The 18,196-nt window shown below is 50.2% G+C and overlaps 2 protein-coding genes across 2 annotated transcripts; one reads left to right on the top strand and one right to left on the bottom strand.

Annotated features, from left to right (window-relative positions):
* Positions 1-1,115: 1,115 nt before the first annotated feature.
* On the bottom strand, positions 1,116-2,332 carry LOC125547912 (uncharacterized). The gene is made up of 2 exons (XM_048711649.2): positions 1,626-2,332; positions 1,116-1,513 (listed from the first exon to the last, which is right to left on the bottom strand). Exons 1-2 carry the CDS (start codon positions 2,259-2,261, stop codon positions 1,421-1,423), a joined length of 729 nt encoding a protein of 242 aa, XP_048567606.1. The 5' UTR covers positions 2,262-2,332; the 3' UTR covers positions 1,116-1,420.
* A 4,731-nt stretch (positions 2,333-7,063) lies between these two features.
* On the top strand, positions 7,064-8,023 carry LOC147978486 (uncharacterized). Its single transcript, XM_087516610.1, has 2 exons — positions 7,064-7,816; positions 7,946-8,023. Exons 1-2 carry the CDS (start codon positions 7,073-7,075, stop codon positions 8,021-8,023), a joined length of 822 nt encoding a protein of 273 aa, XP_087372736.1. The 5' UTR covers positions 7,064-7,072.
* Positions 8,024-18,196: the final 10,173 nt, after the last annotated feature.

The raw sequence follows: 18,196 nt of genomic DNA, 5'->3' as shown, positions 1-18,196 counted from the left end.
AAAAGGGAAACTCCCAGGTTACGACAAGTGACGCGCTGCATGTGCGCCACTTGTCGTAACCAGGAGAGTTGGAGTGATCTTTGCAACGAGTACTCCTCAACTAGTGATTTCGTCGTTCGCTGCTTCAGTTGTTTTCGCACACTTTTATTTTATTATTTTATTTTGTTCGTTCACTATTTTTCTTTTTTTCTCTTGTTTGGTTTTCTGTTTCTGTTTGTTCGTTTTTGTTCTTTCCTTTTATTTTTTCTTTTTTTGATTCTTTTTCCTTTTTGCACATTTTCTAAAAAAAATTGTACCATTTTGTGAATAGAAAATCATAATATATAGTGAACATTTTTCAACACGTGGTTTAGTACCTGATGAGCATTTTTCAAATATACACTGAATATTGTATTTTTTGTACAAGATGAACATTTTTTAATACACATTGAATATTTTTATAATATACAATGAACTTTTTCAAATATACACTAAACTTTTTAAAAGAACATACATAAATTTTTAAAAATATATTTTGATCTAATAGTATATTTTTAAATATCTAGCTCCTAAATAACCGTGTACGTCAGGCTGAGCTTACGTAATGCTAGGTGTGCTGCTCTCGAGCAAAGCTCAGATTCACCGCCGTGTCCCGTGTGTCACTCTTTTTATTGTCTTTGTGACTATTGGGTCTTGGACCTTTTTTGTACTTGGACATCGGCCTCCCCTTCTTCTTCAATGGAATCACAACAATTCTTCTCTTGTCGTTCAGGAAAAAAGAAGTTAAGTTAAGCTGCGCTTGCTGCCGAGCGCCAGGATAATCATTCCCTGCGAGCGAAACGACCAGGATTTGTATCCCTTGTGCCCGCTCTAAGCGTTGTGTTGTAGATGGCCTCATGGATCCAACGTCCACAACCTAAACCCGAATTAAGTTCGAGACAAAATAAAATTCATCGTATCACTCTCAACCTCCACCGAAACCCCCAAATTTTGTAAAATGTTTATGATTACACCAAACATACGGAGTACGATTGACATTTTCCAATGTTTTGTTTCCTGTCTTATTCCGGACTTTTGGATAATCCGATCTACTATACTATTCAAAAAACCATACTATTCCGGAATAAGTACACTTTGCCTGAAACAGGAAGAAATGATATCCAATCCTAAGAACAGGCCTTGCTCCCCAGGAGAACGCATTACGTCCACTGAAAATGCAACCAAAGCAGGGCATAATTAATCGCACCTCCTACAAATTAACGTTCCATCGGTACTACTAGTAATTCAAGTCTTAAATTCTGCAACATTCAACCAGGAAATGGAAGACCACCCCCTTAATTAAGCTAATCTACTAGTAGTAGAGTAGTATAGATATAGATAGCTGGCCGGAGCTAGATGGATCGGCGGCGAGTTCTCCTCTCCATGCCCCTGGGTGCGTCAGTCAGTCGTACACCGGACCTGTCTTGCAGCCGGCGAGGAAGACGTCGGTGAGGACAGTCTTGGACTGCAGCGCCGCCTTGAGAATCGCCAAACCCTACACATCAAATCAACAATGGTTAATGCTCGATAAGCAATCGTTCGGTGCGGGCCAAGTGAGAGAGATGGTGTCATATTGGTATGGTCGATCAACAATGGTCACCACTCACCTCCTTGTAGCCGATCCGCACGGTCATCTCCTGGAGCGCGCCGAGGCCCCTGACGGCGAAGGTGTTGAGCAGGGTGATGCTGGAGATGGCGGACATGGGGGTCACGGCGAGGTTGTCCATCACCGTGTACGTCACCACGCCCTGCACGAACCCTCTCGCCCCTCCGGCGGCGGCCTGCCCGGAGTCGCCGGAATCGGGCCGCACGCACTGGATCGCGTCCGCCATATGGTTGCCACATCTGGGGCACTTGGCGCCTCTCACCTCCGTCACGTAGCCCGGGCTGTGACAATAGCCGCACCTGAAGAAAGCCGGCGACGGGCTCGGCAGGAGGAGGAGGGACAGGGAGATGCTGGGGGCCGCCGCCGGCGAGGGCACGGCGGGGCATAGGAGCGCGTCGGTGTTCGCCCCGGGCAGGACGTAGGAGCCGTCGAGCTTCTGGACGCTGGCGTAGAGGTCGCCGGCGCCCCCGACCATTGAGTCCGGCCCGAGCAGCTTGACGGCCGTGCCGACAGGCAGGGCGAGGAGGGAGAAGAGGAAGTCGACGACGTCCTTGCCGGCCTCCGCGAACAGCACGCGCCCGGCCTTGGTGTCCACCAGCAGCTTCATGCTCATCGCGGCCGCGGTGGTGGTCGACATCTTCACCTTGAGAGCTCTCTGTTGGAAATGGAATACGCAAATGCTGCAGGCTTCAGGTGGCTAACTGCCAAAGCCGGTTCCCCGGGAGCTTTAACAGCTCGTGCTCTTCGTGCGTTCGCACGTCGTGCATGTCAGGCGTTGTCGTTGTACTTCCATCTCTTTTTTAGGGTAAAGCCCAGTTTTATTCCTCAAAAATCATAGTGTGGGAGTGGGATACAATTCGGTAGATGAGGTTGGTCAAATCAGACATGATACCCAACCTCAAGAACCCTTTGTGATGTCTGAAATAACTTGCTCGGAGTCCGAAGCTACGATGAAATTCTGCACAAGAAGATCTTTTTCGGCTAGTGAGAGCGCCTTTCAGCACGCAATAGCCTCTAGGGTTATCGGATCATCAACTCCTGCTATGACCAATGCTGACCTGCCAATATAGTTCCAGTCTCTGTGTCGACATACCGCTACTGTCGAGCCTCCTCTTCCTGCCTTGACTCCGGCGTCAACATGGATCTTCGCAAAACCCACATGCGGAATAATAGCACTCTGAACCGAAGCATACTATTTCTCCTTAATCATACCGAGCTCCTATATGAACCTCTTGATGAACGCATGGGTTACCTGGGGACTTTGGAAAACACCCTCATGGATGGCCTTGCGGCGGTCGGACCAGATAGACCATAGCGTGACCGAGAGGAGCACAAAAAGATTATGCGTTAATATATCCATAAGCATGAATAACCATAGTTTGGCACTAGGCTTGGTAGTGGTCATCATTTTATGTGCCAAATCTTCGTCAACTAGAGCCCATGTACATCTTGACATGGTGCACTCAATCAGGGAGTGTCACCAAGAGTCGGGCGTCCCCCACAGAGCCCGCACAAATTAGAATCAGACATGTGCCTATGATCTCTGACATCTTCGGTCGGTAAGAGTATTTCGAGAGCCTCCATAAAAACATACGGATCTTTGTTGGCACTTGTGTCTGCCACATCCGGGGCACTTGGTGCCTCTCACTTCCGTCGCGTAGCCGGGGCTGTGGCAATGGCCGCACCTGAAGAAAGCCGGCGACGGGTTCGGCAGGCGGAGGAGGGAGATGTTGGGGGCCGCCGCAGGTGAGGGCACGGCGGGGCGTAGGAGCGCGTCGATGTTGGCCCCGGGCAGGACATAGGAGCCATCGAGCTTCTGGACGCTGGCGTAGAGGTCGCCGGCGCTTCCGACCATTGAGTCCGCCCCAAGCAGCTTGACGGCGGTGCCGACGGGCAGGGCGAGGAGGGAGAAGAGGAAGTCGACGACGTGCTCGGCTGTTCCCCGGGAGCTTTAACAGCTCGTGCTCTTCGTGCGTTCACACGTCGTGCATGCCAGGCGTTGTCGTTGTACTTTCATTTCTTTTTTAGGGTAAAGCCCAGTTTTATTCCTCAAAAATCATAGTGTGGGAGTGGGATACAATTCGGTACATGAGGTTGGTCAAACCAGACATGATATCCAACCTCGAGAACCCTTTGTGATGTCTGAAATAACTTGCTTGGAGTCCGAGGCTACGATGAAATTCTGCACAAGGAGATCTTTTTCGGCTAGTGAGAGCGCCTCTCAGCATGCAATAGCCTCTAGGGTTATCGGATCATCAACTCCTGCTATGACCAATGCTGACCTGCCAATATAGTTCCAGTCTCTGTGTCGACATACCGCTACTGTCGAGCCTCCTCTTCCTGCCCTGACTCCGGCGTCAACATGGATCTTCGCAAAACCCACATGTGGAATAATAGCACTCTGGACCCCAAGCATACTGTTTCTCCTTAATCATACCGAGCTCCTATATGAACCTCTTGATCGGTTTTACTGTTTTTCCTTTTCTTTCTTTGTTTTTGTTTCTTTTGCAATTTTCACTAGGTTTTTATTGCTTTTCTTTTTGTGTTGTTTTTTTAGTTTTTGTTCAACACATGTTAACTGTGTTTTCAGTACAAAATTAACATTTTCCGTATACATCCGAAATATTTTATATATACATGTTGGTGCTCCTGTTTTTCATTAAGGACTAGATAGCTCTTTATACACTCATAAGGGATGTATGGATTTGCAAGAAGATAGGAGCCTCCCCCCCCCCCTCCCCCAATCCCATGAGTGAGCAGAGAGTTAGATCTATATAGGCCCTCACCTGAATCGTTGAAAAAGCTGCTTTCAAGGTCTCGTCACTTCAGTGAATCACTTGAGGCTTGAGACATTTTCGGCGCCGTGGAGCTAGACTAGTGAGATACTACACTTCCTTTAAAGTATGGTCGCTTCCAACCCCATCTCCTAGTTATCATCGCTTGATCACTTCATTTTCACTAAGTGATTGCTTAGGGACCTTTAGCGTACGATCTTTGTTGTTTCCCTCTTGACTTTGGATCTTAGCACCCAATCAATCGGTACGTCCTAAGAATGACGACCTGTATTCGGAGTTTCCCTGGGATAGGTAGAGCGAAATGGGGGCCACCCTAGCCCATCGAGTGCTCTACCTCGGGCCATCGACATCACACGCTATAGTGAAGTAGATTTCGTGCCCCCTATTACATCTGCATTTAAAATATTAATATATTTGGTACGTTTCGGATATAGCACCTCCCTTCTTTTTTAACTATATGAGATTCACACTTTGACATCTAAAATTCTGTTACGAGTAGATACTTTTTTAAAACTCATATTTTGTATGTATAATTTCTCCACATACATTGTACATCTTTGGTATATATCTAATAATTTTCTAATACATGTTTGATATTTTTCAAATACAAGATTAATAGTTTTCCACTTGATTCTAGAAACCGAGTATAAAACTATCACAACTGAGCGACACACACAAGATACTCCAAGCACACCACTTCAAAGAAGGTCTCGTCGAGACAGCGCGCATGCGTCATTGTCATCACTCCTCCCCTAGAGACGTCATCGCCATCCCTAAACTCTGAGCAAACGACTCCGACTTCGTCATAGGCGATCATCAACCCAACACACACTGAAGAGACCACGTGGAGAAGCATGAAGATCCCCGCGAGAACTCGGCCACCTGTGACCAGACAACGCAGCTCCGACTTTGACGAAGAACTATGAAGGACATTGTCGGACGTCGTCAAATATAATCGAACGAACCACCTACTGCCCGTCGTATACCGCTAGGACCCACCACCGCAACTTCAACTTCACAACAACAAACCAGCAAAGTCAATCTCGCAGACTCGCCAGAGAAGAGCCAACTGTCACAATCATAGCCACGTCACCGACTTCGCTCCCCCATCATTATTGTCACAGAAGCCTCAAGGCCAACACAGTCATATTCCACCGATCCTGCTCGCCCGTGCCCAGCTCCAAAGATGAAACCCCCAAGGATACAACACGAAGGAGCCGCACTTATTCGATCACACCAGATTAAGCGTTTCCCCGGGAGCTGCAACGATCCGCACGGTGTGGATTGTGGCGTTCCCGCCGTTTGTCCCAGACAAAAGAAGAAGAAAACAACTGTAATAGGTGCACCTTCGGTAAACCGTAAACGGATGTCTGTCAGGCGCAAGGCAGCTACCGCGAGAAGTCATGATCGCCGAAATCTCTTGGCTTGAGACTCGCGCGCGGCAAGCCTTCAAGGCAGAGGCGACGACGACGCACTAGTAGAAAAAGGGTCTAATATGAAACTTATTAGTCCCGGTTTGTAATTAAACCGGCACTAATGTGACCATTAGTACCGGTTTTAACGGCTAGGTGGGCGGCGCTCATTAGTACCGGTTCGTGGCGAACCTTTAGTACCGGTTCGTGCCACGAATCAGTACTAAAGAGGTTGTGGCCATTAGTACGGGTTGTTGGCTCCAACCGATACTAGGGGAGGGGGGGGGGGTCTTTAGTACCAGTTGGAGCCACGAACCGGTACTAAAGGTGATGGCCTTCAGTACGGGTTGATGGCTCCAACCGGTACTAAAGACCCCCCTTTTAGTACCGCTTGGAGCCACCAACCGGTACTAAAGGTGGTGCGCTGCCACCCGCAGTGCATAATGTTTAGTCCCACCTCGCTAGTTGAGTGGAGTTCGCACCGGTTTATAAGCCCCGCCGCGGTTATCGTATCGAGCTCCTCTCTAAGCAGGCCTTTGTGGGCCTATTGCAAGTCTTCTGCCCTGTGGGGCCTACTGGGCCGTACGTGCCTCCATCCTGGCCCAACTAGAGATTGGGTTTCTAGTCGTACGCAGGCGGTACCGGCCCAGTAGGCGGGTTGTTTTTACTTTATTTCAAAAAAAAAATCCTTACCAACCGGGACTAAAGGTCCTCCAGACCACGGCGCGCCTCGTGCCACGTGGTTACCCTTTAGCACCAGTTCGTGCTGAACCGATACTGGGAGGAGGGGTGGTTAGTGCCCACACTTTAGTGCCGGTTACCGAACCGGCACTAAAGGGGCTTACGAACCGGTGCTATTACCCGGCTCTGCCCTGGTGACGGGACAGATCGACCGGGCCTGCGTGAAATGTTGTGCCAAATCCTGGTCATCACAATTGCTCTACTACTCCTGTCACAAATCCTTGCTGCAGCGCCGCAGATCACGCAAGCTAGATTTAACCCGGCTCGAGAAAAGATCGTGCAAATCGTTTCTCTCTCGCCACACGTCTACGGTCTGCCCATGCATGCATGCATGCATGCTCGTGTCCCGTCATCTCAATCTAACCAGATGGCCAGCTCTGCTCTCTCCCCCTTCAAATACGAGAGTACACTTCCTCTTGGTGTCGTAGTAGTAGTCAAGCCTATTTCTCCACAGTTCTCACGCCCTCACCACCACAAACACAAAGGTCAGTCAGTCCAGAATGGCGACCACCGCGCTGAGCATGAAGCTGCTGGTGGACACCAAGGCGCGGCGCGTGCTGTTCGCCGAGGCGAGCAAGGACGTGGTGGACTTCCTTTTCTCCATCCTCTCCCTGCCCGTCGGCACCGCCGTCAAGCTGCTCGGCAAGGGCTCCATGGTCGGCAGCGTCGGCAGCCTCTACGCCAGTGTTGAGAAGCTCGACGGCACCTACGTCCAGCCCGGCGCCGCCAAGGACGCGCTCCTCCACCCCGCCGTCCCATCCCCGGCCGTCAGCAACAAAAGCTCCCTCCTCTTAGGCTCGCCGCCGCCGCCGGCGTCGTCCATCCGGGCCCAGCCCCAGCCGACGACGTTCTTCGGATGCAATAGCCAGTGCAGGTCGCGCAACTACGACTACGACAGCGTCTACGTCTACGACGAGGGCGAGTGTGGCCGCCAGCAACTTTCTTGCAGCGGTTGCCGTAGCTACATGACGGACAAGAGAGGCACCGCCTGTCCGTCGTGTGGCGGCCAGATGTCCAAGGAGTTGAAGCTCGTGCCGTCAGCGGTGTCCGGACGGCAGGCGGCGCAGGAGGCGGGCGGCGTCGCCGGAAAGGGGTTCGTGCAGGGCATCGTGACGTACACGGTGATGGACGACCTCACCGTGACGCCCATGTCGTCCATCTCCAGCATCGCCCTGCTCAACACATTCGGCGTCAAGGACCTGGGCGCGCTCCAGGAGAAGACCGTGCAGCTCGGCTACAACGAGGTACAGTACATACATACATGCATGCATGATCCACACTTGCCCCGTCAAATGGATGCTTCCATGTTCCTTCTCCGTTCTTGAAAAACCGCATCAAGTACGTATCAATCAACCGTCACGCTTGCATTGCAGGGTTTGGATATCCTCAAGGCGTCGCTGCAATCCAAGACGGTCCTCACCGACGTTTTCCTCAAGCTCAGCAACGTTTGAAGGCACGGTCCTGCGTCTGACATGCTCATCGACATGGAAAATGTAGGGTTAAGTAGGTAGGTAGGTTGGTCCTTTTGTAGTATGAACATGTGCAAGGGCTAGTAGCTCCATCCATCTAGCTAAATTAGGTTGGCTCTTCGTGTGAGCATCAGAACTATCGTACCGTCGCATCTTTTGGTAATGTCTAGTATCAGGTGGTATTACTCCAGCTGAATTTATCAATTACTCCAGGTTGTCGTAGTACTCTGTGTTGATGCTTGATGTATGGGCTTGCATCGCAGTTAATGTCATGTTCTGTTGGTTGTCAAAATGCTTCTTCATGTGTATGTTGTATGTGTCAATCACATGAATGTCTCTAATCCCTCCAACCGTTGAAGCATAAACCAAGTATAAATTTAAGCCAATGTGCACTTATAAGTGTATAGCGTCAAATGGACTTATTTTTCTCCGAACAAAGAAAAAAATATTTCTTCATAGCCATGTGATGCAACAACAATAAGCCATCGCACCGAGCACATTATGGGAACCAAGCGGGTTCTCAACTTTGTACCAATGCACTATTACGAGTTCCAAAATATATTTGAAACATAACAAAGGTGAATACAAATCAGATGCCATCTGCACAATAAACAACATAGAGAGGGAGAAAATTGCCAATCAAAGGATAAGTGCTTAATAGTCTTATTAGTGTGGCAAAAACACATTTTTTTATTACCTTGTCACTTTCCTTTCAGAAGGTTAACTTTAGTCAAAACTCTACACATCCCTGGTGCCAAGACTTCAATCATGTGTTGTCAATTTAAAGTTGTGTAGTCAAATGTATGTGTCTATATCTTTTTTTGTGTGTGCAGATTTCTACTTGTTATATGCTCTATTTGCAAAAACTTTGTGTAGTCAATTTGGCTACACAGCTCTTGTGTGGCTTCACCACTAGTCTGTGATGTAACACCGGTGATGGAGCAAGGAGAAGATTGGCAGTAGGAGTTGGAAGTAGATCAGCAGAGAAGCCGATGACAGATATGAAAGATGGTGTTGCATATGCACTAGCTGGTTTGGAGGCGAGAATTCGGGCTGGATAGATTTGACGATATTAATCACTCAAAATTGCTACAACAAAATGCGAAGAACTTCCTTCACAAGTGGATGTAAAATTATTTCCTTCATCCAATATATGTAGTTACTAGATATTCATTTTTTTTAGAATTTGACGCGCAAGTTCATGACTATACGCTGTGTCCAACCAATTTGTTATCTTGGTGTGGTCACTTTTGTGCGATTAATTTAACAAGGAACGATCGCTTGCTGCGAAAAGGCTTGTGAGCTCGCTCCGAGCTGCTACCGCCGTCGTTGCTCGCTCCGAGCCCGGCGGCCACCGCATACCACCGTTGCTCGCTCTGAGCTCGGCGACCACCGCATACCACCGTTACTCGCTCTGAGCCCGGCGCCACGGACCCTAGCCCACTGCTGGCGACCTCAGGTAACCCTAGTCCACGGCCTGCTGGCTACCTCAGATAGACTTGCACTTCGTGATGCTAACAAGTTGAGCTCTTTGACCCTCTCTGCTTTGTCTGATCTCACCGAGTCCACACTAACTTGCACTCCTCTCCGTTAATCATATAGTTGCATCCTGCGTTTTTCTCTTGCATCCTCTCTGCTTCCGTCCACCTTGTTGTCAGTTGCATTCTGCATTTCTTTGCATCCCCTTGCATATAGCTACACCTGGTCTTTCGCATTTAGCTACTTCGGTTCTCTTGCATCTTCTTTGTCCCTCCGTACGAGGCTGGTACGCTGTTAGCTGCATGCTTCTGCTTCGGTGCCCCTAGTTCGCTCGCGCGATCGGGCCTCTAGTTACGCGCGCCCGCTGAGCGACGAGTACGCCATGCAGCCGCCTGATGTCTTGGGTGTTCGCTTTGAGGATCGCATGTTAGCCCTGTATGGCTCTGGTACGGTCGCGCCCGTGGCCGGCTCCCGCCAGGCTTCCTTCCTCGACGGCCACCTCCTCACCCCGGGGGTCTTTTGCTCGCCGGAGTTCTTTGCGAACCTCCTCCGCCATTGGTTTGGCGGCTCTCCGGCCGGCTTCCGTGTCCGGCCGCTGACCGTTGGGCATTTCGAATTTGAAGTTGCCCATGCAGGCGTTGCATGGGAGATCGTGCGACGTGGTGCATGGCGCTGGGGTGCACTGGCTGTCAGCTTCTCTGTACGCCCACGACCCACTCGGTACCGCTCGCGTGCATTGGGCAGTTCCGCCATGCACGCTGCACGTCCAGACCTCCCGTCGATCCTAGGGCCGGGTTGCATGCCCCATGCAAACGCAATCATGCCCCACCTGACTTAAATCCTACTGCCACGCTAGTGACCGAACACCTCCGCCAATCAGCTTTCCCTGCAAGCGGGCACGCCGAAGACACGCGACCGCCCGGACGAGTCGATGCTGACGACTGTTGCGATTACCAACCTAATGGCACAGCGGTTCTTCGTCATAATTCCTACCTGCAAGCCCTCCTGTCTAATCTAGTCCCTGGGCAGCGCGCCTGTGCTGCACCTCGCCCCACGCCCAATGCTGCAAAGCGCTTCACAAAGCCAAAAGATCTGCATCTTAGATGCTTTAGATGCCTTTCTTACAGCCACTGGAGAAAATATTGCCGCGATCCCATTGTTTGTTGGTCTTGCCGACGAGTGGGCCACACTGCCTCCCATTGCCATACCCAACGCCTAGAGAGCCAACGTGCCCTCCCGGCTTCTCGCGCCACAGCCCCAGCTACTTATAGCAGCCAGGAGCGTTTTCCACACCACAACACCTCTCAAGCCCTACAACCTTCCCGCCTAGTGCCCCACCAACCTTGCTCCTCCGAGCTCATACCCTCCTCCACCATGGAACCTGTCGTGCGCGGACGCCCCACCTCCCTTGACGTTCACTACCCACTCCTCCCCGACCAGAACGCCCTAGTTTGCCTAGTTAACATCACCCCACCCCTGCCCGGCTACCTCCCATGGCTAAAGCGCCTCTTCCGCGAACGTCTACAGATCATGGACGTGCGCTACGCTGGCTACACAACGGGCACTGTCTATGTCGTCTTCCTCCGGGAGGCGGAACAGGCAGCAGCCATGTCTGCCAGCCCTATCGAAACCGGCACTCGCCGTGTCGACATCCTCCCCCACAATGCCGGAGACAACGCTTTCACCTTCTCCTTCCGCCATATTGTCAGCCTCTCCCTTGAAAAAATGCCACTCGAGCTGTGGGATCGCAAAGGAGTCTCGTCCAGCGTTGCTGGCTTTGCAAGTCTCCTTGGTGTCAATCACCTTTGCCTCCATGGGAATGATTTCTCATGCATCCTTGTGCTGGTTAAGGTTGAAGCCCTCCAACACATACCACACCACCTAGCCTTCCACCGCATTGATGGGGCTGGCATTTACGCTGACGTCCTTATCAATGAGATATGGGACGTGGCCCGCACGCTTGGCTCCCCCTCCTCGCCGCCCCTGCCACCTAGCTCCTTCTAGCCCCCGGAGGACGGCTATGCCCCGTCCCGCGGCTTCCGTCGTGGACATGCAAACCCGCGGGCCACGCGTGCTACGAACGAGAGCATGTCTAACCGTGCCTTCCGAGCTTTCCAATACCCACACTTCGCCACCTTTGGCGACTCCATAGCCATGCTCAAAATTTCCGCAAAACCCACGCTCCGCAAGCATACCACCTTTACCATACCCACCATTCAAGAGATCGCGCATGAAGATGAAGACCGCCTTTGCCTTAAGTCCGTACTGCTTGCTGCGGAGGTAAGGCGTCCCCATGCCCTGGAAGCCTTTGACGCCGACACCTTAACCTACACCTTCTCAGTTCGACTGAGCAATTACCGAACCACGTCTGGGGTTGTTATGGTTGGGCAGGCCACCACTAACCAAGGACACTTTCCGTGCTTCGACCTCAACCTTGAGCGCACTGAGCATCACAGCTGCCGCTCTATCCTCTTCAAGCTTTGGCCTAAAACCATCACGGGAGAGTTTTGCTCCCGTACCCTGCCCTTACTGCCCTCCATTGCATGCAAACACCCGCAGAAATCTTTCGTCCCACACTCCTTGGTACCAGATGTCGGGCCACTTCTCTCCCTCGCTTCTTCACAAGCCTTCCCAACGCTCAATATGCCTCTGGCCCAGATAAGGGTCCAAGCCCATAAGGTGCTCATCTCTCGGCCCATCTGCACTAGGCCCATCCAGCCAATTCCTGGGCCTTTCGTCGGTCTGCTACCCACCAACTTCTTATCCCCTGTTTCCTGCACTGACATGGAGCATGGGGCTTGCGCTATCCTGCCGCCGCAGATCGCCACCAGATTCTGCCACTGCCGCACGCCGCCACCTGAACCCGCTGCTGCCGACAAGCGCTCCTCCCCAGCCACCATACAACTCCTAGAGCCGGCTGTGATCTCCATCTCCGATGACTTGCCCGTGCCGGATGCTGAGCATGAGGAGACTGCTCAGGAGGCCGCCAATCCAGACCCTGCTGCCGCCGCGGGGGGGGGGGGGGGGGGAGGGGAGCACGGCTGAGGCGGAGCAAGCCACGGCTGCCTCCCCACGCCGCAGCTCACGCATCCAGAAGCTCTACGACGGGGCACGGATGGGCTCTGTGGAGCGCGCCTCCAAGCGCAAGGCTAGCTCTAGCTCATCTGACAGTGCCGCCTCCCGTCGCCGCCCGACGAATCAGAAGAAGAGCAAGATGTTGAGGGCGGCGGACATCGTCGAGCTGCCGCTCCAAGACACCCCTCGGCCGCTCACCAGGGGCAAGGCCAAGCTGCTCGCGCGATGCTGCGACCTCAATGTGGATATCGTCCTCTCTGACGCGTACCACTCGAATGACACGGGTGGCGCCTCTGCTTCCTCTGAGTCTAGCAGGTCCGCGCATGACTAGATTCCCCGTCGTTGTCGTTCGTTCGAAGGTCCGAAGTGACAGCATGCTAGCTAAATTTGCAGCGTTATGTACCACCTATGTTTTAGTTCATCATCAGCATGTTTGGCCCTTTGAGGCTTTGTATCTGCTTTGTAGTACATGTTTCCCTTTCAGTCAGAACATTTCCCTCTTCTTAGCTCATGTAAGCTCTTATGAGCGCCACCACTGTTATGTCATCGCAATGAGATGTCTCTCTTTTCCATATGCGTATTTCTAGCTGGAATGTTAGAGGACTTGGTGATTCTGACAAATGCTCACTCGTCAAAGATGCTCTCTTGGCTAGTAGATCGAGTGTGGTTTGCTTGCAGGAGTCCAAGCTGCAAGAGGTGGACAGAAGAAAGGCTGCGACCTTTCTTCCACAATGCCTGCGGAGGGTGGTTTATATGCCAGCGTCAGGCTCTTCGGGTGGTATTATTGTGGCCTGGAATGATGATGATCTACAAGGGGTTGAGATTGCCAAGAACAGGTTCTGCATCACCATACATCTACAGTCGAGGAGCAACAATGACTGCTTTTTTCTCTCGGCCATCTACGCTCCCTGTGACGACAGAGAAAGACCTCTTTTTTCGAAACTATGAATGAGATGGCTGCTACAATCACTGGGCCTTGGATTTTGCTAGGAGATTTCAACATGTACAGATTCGAACATGAGAAATCAAGAGGCAGAAGAAACTGGGCACTCATGGAGACTTCCAACTCCTGGATAAGAGAGCATGCGTTGGATGATGTGGATATTGCTAACCGCAGCTTCACCTGGTCTAACAAAAGGGAAGAACCAACTCTCGTCAAGTTGGACAGAATTCTTGTCAATGCAGATTGGAACCTAGGCTTTGCGGACACCACGGCCATGGCCCTTCCAACTGTTACATCAGATCATATACTTTTTGCGGTGGATTGCTGCCGGGCGGCAACTAAGTGCCCATTCTTCAGGTTCGAAAATTACTGGCTACAAATGCAGGAGACACGTGAGCTGATTAGTACATGTTGGTAAAAGGGCAGCAGAGTGTTCGCTTCAGCGTCTTCTCTTATTAGTTTCAAGTTAAGGAGACTTAGGGCTGCAGTAAGGAAGTGGAACAGGACCAAGAAGCCAATACAGCTCACTCTTGACAACTGTAAACATGTCGTCCAGTTTTTGGATGCAGTAGAGGAGAAGAGACAGCTATCCAAGCTGGAGTGCGCGCTGAGGATTCATGCGCGTGAGAAAGCACAACAGCTCATACTTTGGCAGACTATGGCATGGAGGCGTCGCGCAAAAATTAGAGGCTGCACCCTGAGTGATGAAAATACAAGGTTCTTTCATGCCGCGGCCAACCAGCATCACAAAAAGAGTAAAGTACGACTACTGATCAAGGAAGGGGTCCAGTTCTTTGGTGAACAGGATAAGTTGTGCATTGCAACAGACTATTATCAGGAACTGCTCGGGCAGCCATCCCCATCCTTGCCAACGGTTGACTTATCTGAGCTCTATGTTCCTTCTGATTTAAGGGCATTGGAAGAACCTTTTACTTGGGCTGAAATTACTACTGCAATTCAGAAAAGCCCTAACAACAGAAGCCCAGGGCCTGATGGTTTTACTAATGAATTTTACAAATGCTTCAGAGAGCTTTTAAGGGAGGACCTGCTGAGTTTCTTCCACGAGTTCTATGAGCTTGGCAGCAACCTGAGTGGTATTAATGTTGCCAACATTGTGCTAATCCCCAAGAAGGACAACCCAACAGATATTAAGGATTTTCGGCCAATATCGTTGGTGCATAGCCTGCCCAAGCTGCTTACCAAAGTGCTCGCTACACGGCTGCAACGACTCATTCCAGCCATGATTCATCCGTTACAGTCGGGTTTCTTGCCAGGAAGATGCATTATTGAAAACTTCGCCCTAGCGGCAGAGTTAGTGCGGCAAGCATCCAAGAGAAAGAAGCCTATGATTGTACTAAAACTTGATTTTGGAAGGCTTTTGACAGTGTCAGCTAGGAGGCTCTACGGCAGGTTTTTACAGCAAGAGGATTCAGAAGTCGTTGGAATCATTGGCTTTCCCATATCTTCACCTCCAGCTCCTCCCAAATCCTACTTAATGGACAGCTTGGAGAGAAGATCTACTCCAAGTGTGGCCTCAGGAAAGGCGATGCAATATCGCCATACCTCTTCATACTACTGGCGGATATTCTACAGCAGCTCTGCCACAAGGAGCACCGAGCTGGCTGGCTCCAACACCCGCTTGGAGTAGAGGGACCCTTCCCCGTTCTTCAATATGCCGACGACACACTTCTGCGCATACAAGGAAATACACAGCAGGCCACCATTGTCAAGAGGATACTGGACTCGTTCTTAGCTTTCACTGGCCTCACAATTAACTTCCAAAAGAGCTCCTTTGTTCCCATTTGCGTCGATCCGACGGTCTGCCAACAGATTGAACTAGTGTTACAATGTCAGTCTTCTGCTTTCCCTTGCACCTATCTGGGATTACCCTTATCTGCGCACAAGATTACCCATGGACTACTAATGCCGGTTATTCACAAGGTCGACAAACGCTTGTCAGGCTGGTTGGCCACTTTCCTATCCTGGGGGGGACGGCTCACTCTGATTAATGCCATTCTAGCGATGATACCCAGCTACTTCATGGGCTGCTTACTCTGGCCAAAACAGTCTATACAGCAGCTTGAGCAAATCATAAGGGGCTTCCTATGGCAAGGGAAGAACCAGACAAAGGGGGGACAGTGTCTTGTGGCATGGGACTATGTGATTATGCCGCAGCAAAACTGAGGTTTGGGAGTACGGGATCTCGCAGCACACAACAGGGCAATGATATGCAAAGCAATGACGAAGATACTACAGTCTAGCAACGTATCGTGCTACCAGTGGTTTGCATCAACATATTGTCGTACAGAACTGCCACTTACAGTACATAATGCAGATACTGCCATTTGGCGATGCTTCAAATCTTCTCTGCAGTTAGTTATCCAGTCAACCAAGTGTGAGCTCGGGGATGGCAAGACGGTATCCTTCTGGTTTGACCATTGGATGGAAATTGGTCGACTCTCTCAGTCTTTTCCGACCCTTTTTACGTTCTCCAAAGCCAGGTACTACACTATTGCTTCACAGTACGACAACGGCCATTGGTTGATACAGTTGCATCCCAACCTGCCCTACACCGCGTCGCGGGAGTTGGGCACACTGATGGATCTCCTGGTTACCATCTCACCAACCCCTAGTACATCAGACGTTAGGAAGCCAGTGACGCTGGATAACAAGCTATCAATAGCCTATTTTTATAGGCTACTCACCTTCAGAGGCATAGATTGCCCCTCGGCTCCTTATATCTGGGATCGAATTATACCCAAACGACACCGGGTCTTTCTATGGCTGGCCATCAGGGACAGGCAGAATACTAGGGATAACATGGTGAGGAAACAATGGACAAGGATTGTAAACCACAACGGATGCGATATGTGTCCAGCAGCCGAGACCATGCACCACATTCTGCTCAGATGCAAACTCGCACAAGCTGTTTGGGCCAGGACTGGCCTCCTGGATTCGGCCACATCTGCTGAAACTACTGCAGCTTTCATGACCTCGGAGGTAGCAAGGGAAACATATGGAACACTTTGGCATGTTCTCTTTGCTGCAAGTGCAGTGGCGCTTTGGGATGCCAGAAACGCAAGAGTCTTCCATAGCGTTTGTTGGACAACTGCAAAGGTTATCACTGAGATTGCTCAACTACTGATGCTATGGAGGTTGAGAGCACCAGAAGGAAATGCAAGGGAGGTCATAAACTCTTGGGCTAATGTAATGATGCAATAGTAGATATAGACATAGCTTACACCACTAGCCCCTGTCTCTTCTTCCGCCTTCCCTCCTTTTTTTGCTTTCCTCTTCAGGCTTGGCGATGGCCTGCTGCACACTCTGTGCAGCGCTTACATCGCCTTCATGTAAAACGACTCCGGTCTATCGGGCTACGGCCTGTTTTGAATGCATAAGGTAGAACAAGATCTACCTTTTCTTTCAAAAAAAATTTAACAAGGAGATGCCATACCAATTTTTATGTGGTGATTAAACTAAAACGAGATAAAACAATCATCTGAGTGGTGATTGGTGATGGGACGTTAAGATGCGTGCACATTGGGGCGGACTGACTTGGTTTATTGATGTGTGGGTGTATGTTGTTATCCATGAGGAACGAGGGGCACGTCTCATTCATATGGTCATTGATCCTTATGGTCTGCTAGAAGTTCTCCTTATAGATTAAATCAACGCAAAATCTAACGACCAGTCGACTAGTTAGTGGTTTGCTTCAGGCAGACACGCTTCGCCAGACGCACGATCCACGTTCGACTTCTTGCACTGCATGGATCGCTAGATTTTTTTTTCTATTGGCTGATTGCTAGAGCCAAGGAAGAAAAATAAAGCGCCTGACAGGAATCGAACCCAGGACACACAGCCTCCGCACGCTCCCTTTGACCAACGAGCTACAACATGTTAGTGGTCCAACTTGAAAATCATAAGAACTTAACCTTTTAAACCTTGTAGCATCAAAAATGAAAGTTGTGATAATTCTCAAAAATTTTGCTAGGAGCTGGAGTCAAACTCCAGACTCAAGAATTCTGACGAGGGACATGAACCACATGGACTAAGCTGCTTGTTGTGATAAATATTGTGTGGTGTAGTACTTGCGTCAATTCTTAAAGCTCGACTGAAAGTTAGCAATAGATATCTACTGCCTGATTGTTGCTCGTTGTGGATCGCACGACCCCGAGGACCCCGTCCGGATTGCCCGCACAACCCACGTCTCTCCCGACGCTGGCCCGTTCTCTTTTACTTTTTTTTCCCGACGCATGCCCGTTCCCTCTACTTTTTTTCCTCACATGATCACATCCCATCGGCCCATGTTCCTAAATTAAGAGGAACATTTACCGATCGCATCCTTGCCCATGTTTCAAAAAAAATTGATGGCTTCCTGTGCTAGATAAGAATCGAACCATGTACCTCAAGTAGTAATTCCTACGACACAAACCACTAGCCCCGCTTCAAACTTGCTGTTTTTTAAACAAGTTTACATGATACTTGTTCTTGGTTAATACGAGTTTGAACATTAAAACTTAGTGGTCAGGTCAATGATTTCCCCACTAACGTGGTGTTGGAAATATGCCCTAGAGGCAATAATAAAATGATTATTATTATATTTCCTTGTTCATGATAATTGTCTATTATTCATGCTATAATTGTGTTATCCGGAAATC

This window comes from Triticum urartu, chromosome 3A, assembly GCF_056163025.1.
Source record: "Triticum urartu cultivar PI428250 chromosome 3A, HENAU_Tu73, whole genome shotgun sequence".
NCBI classification, from domain to species: domain Eukaryota; kingdom Viridiplantae; phylum Streptophyta; class Magnoliopsida; order Poales; family Poaceae; genus Triticum; species Triticum urartu.
The sequence above is the reverse complement of the archived record's forward strand: the minus strand, read 5'-3'. Positions and strand labels throughout refer to the sequence as shown.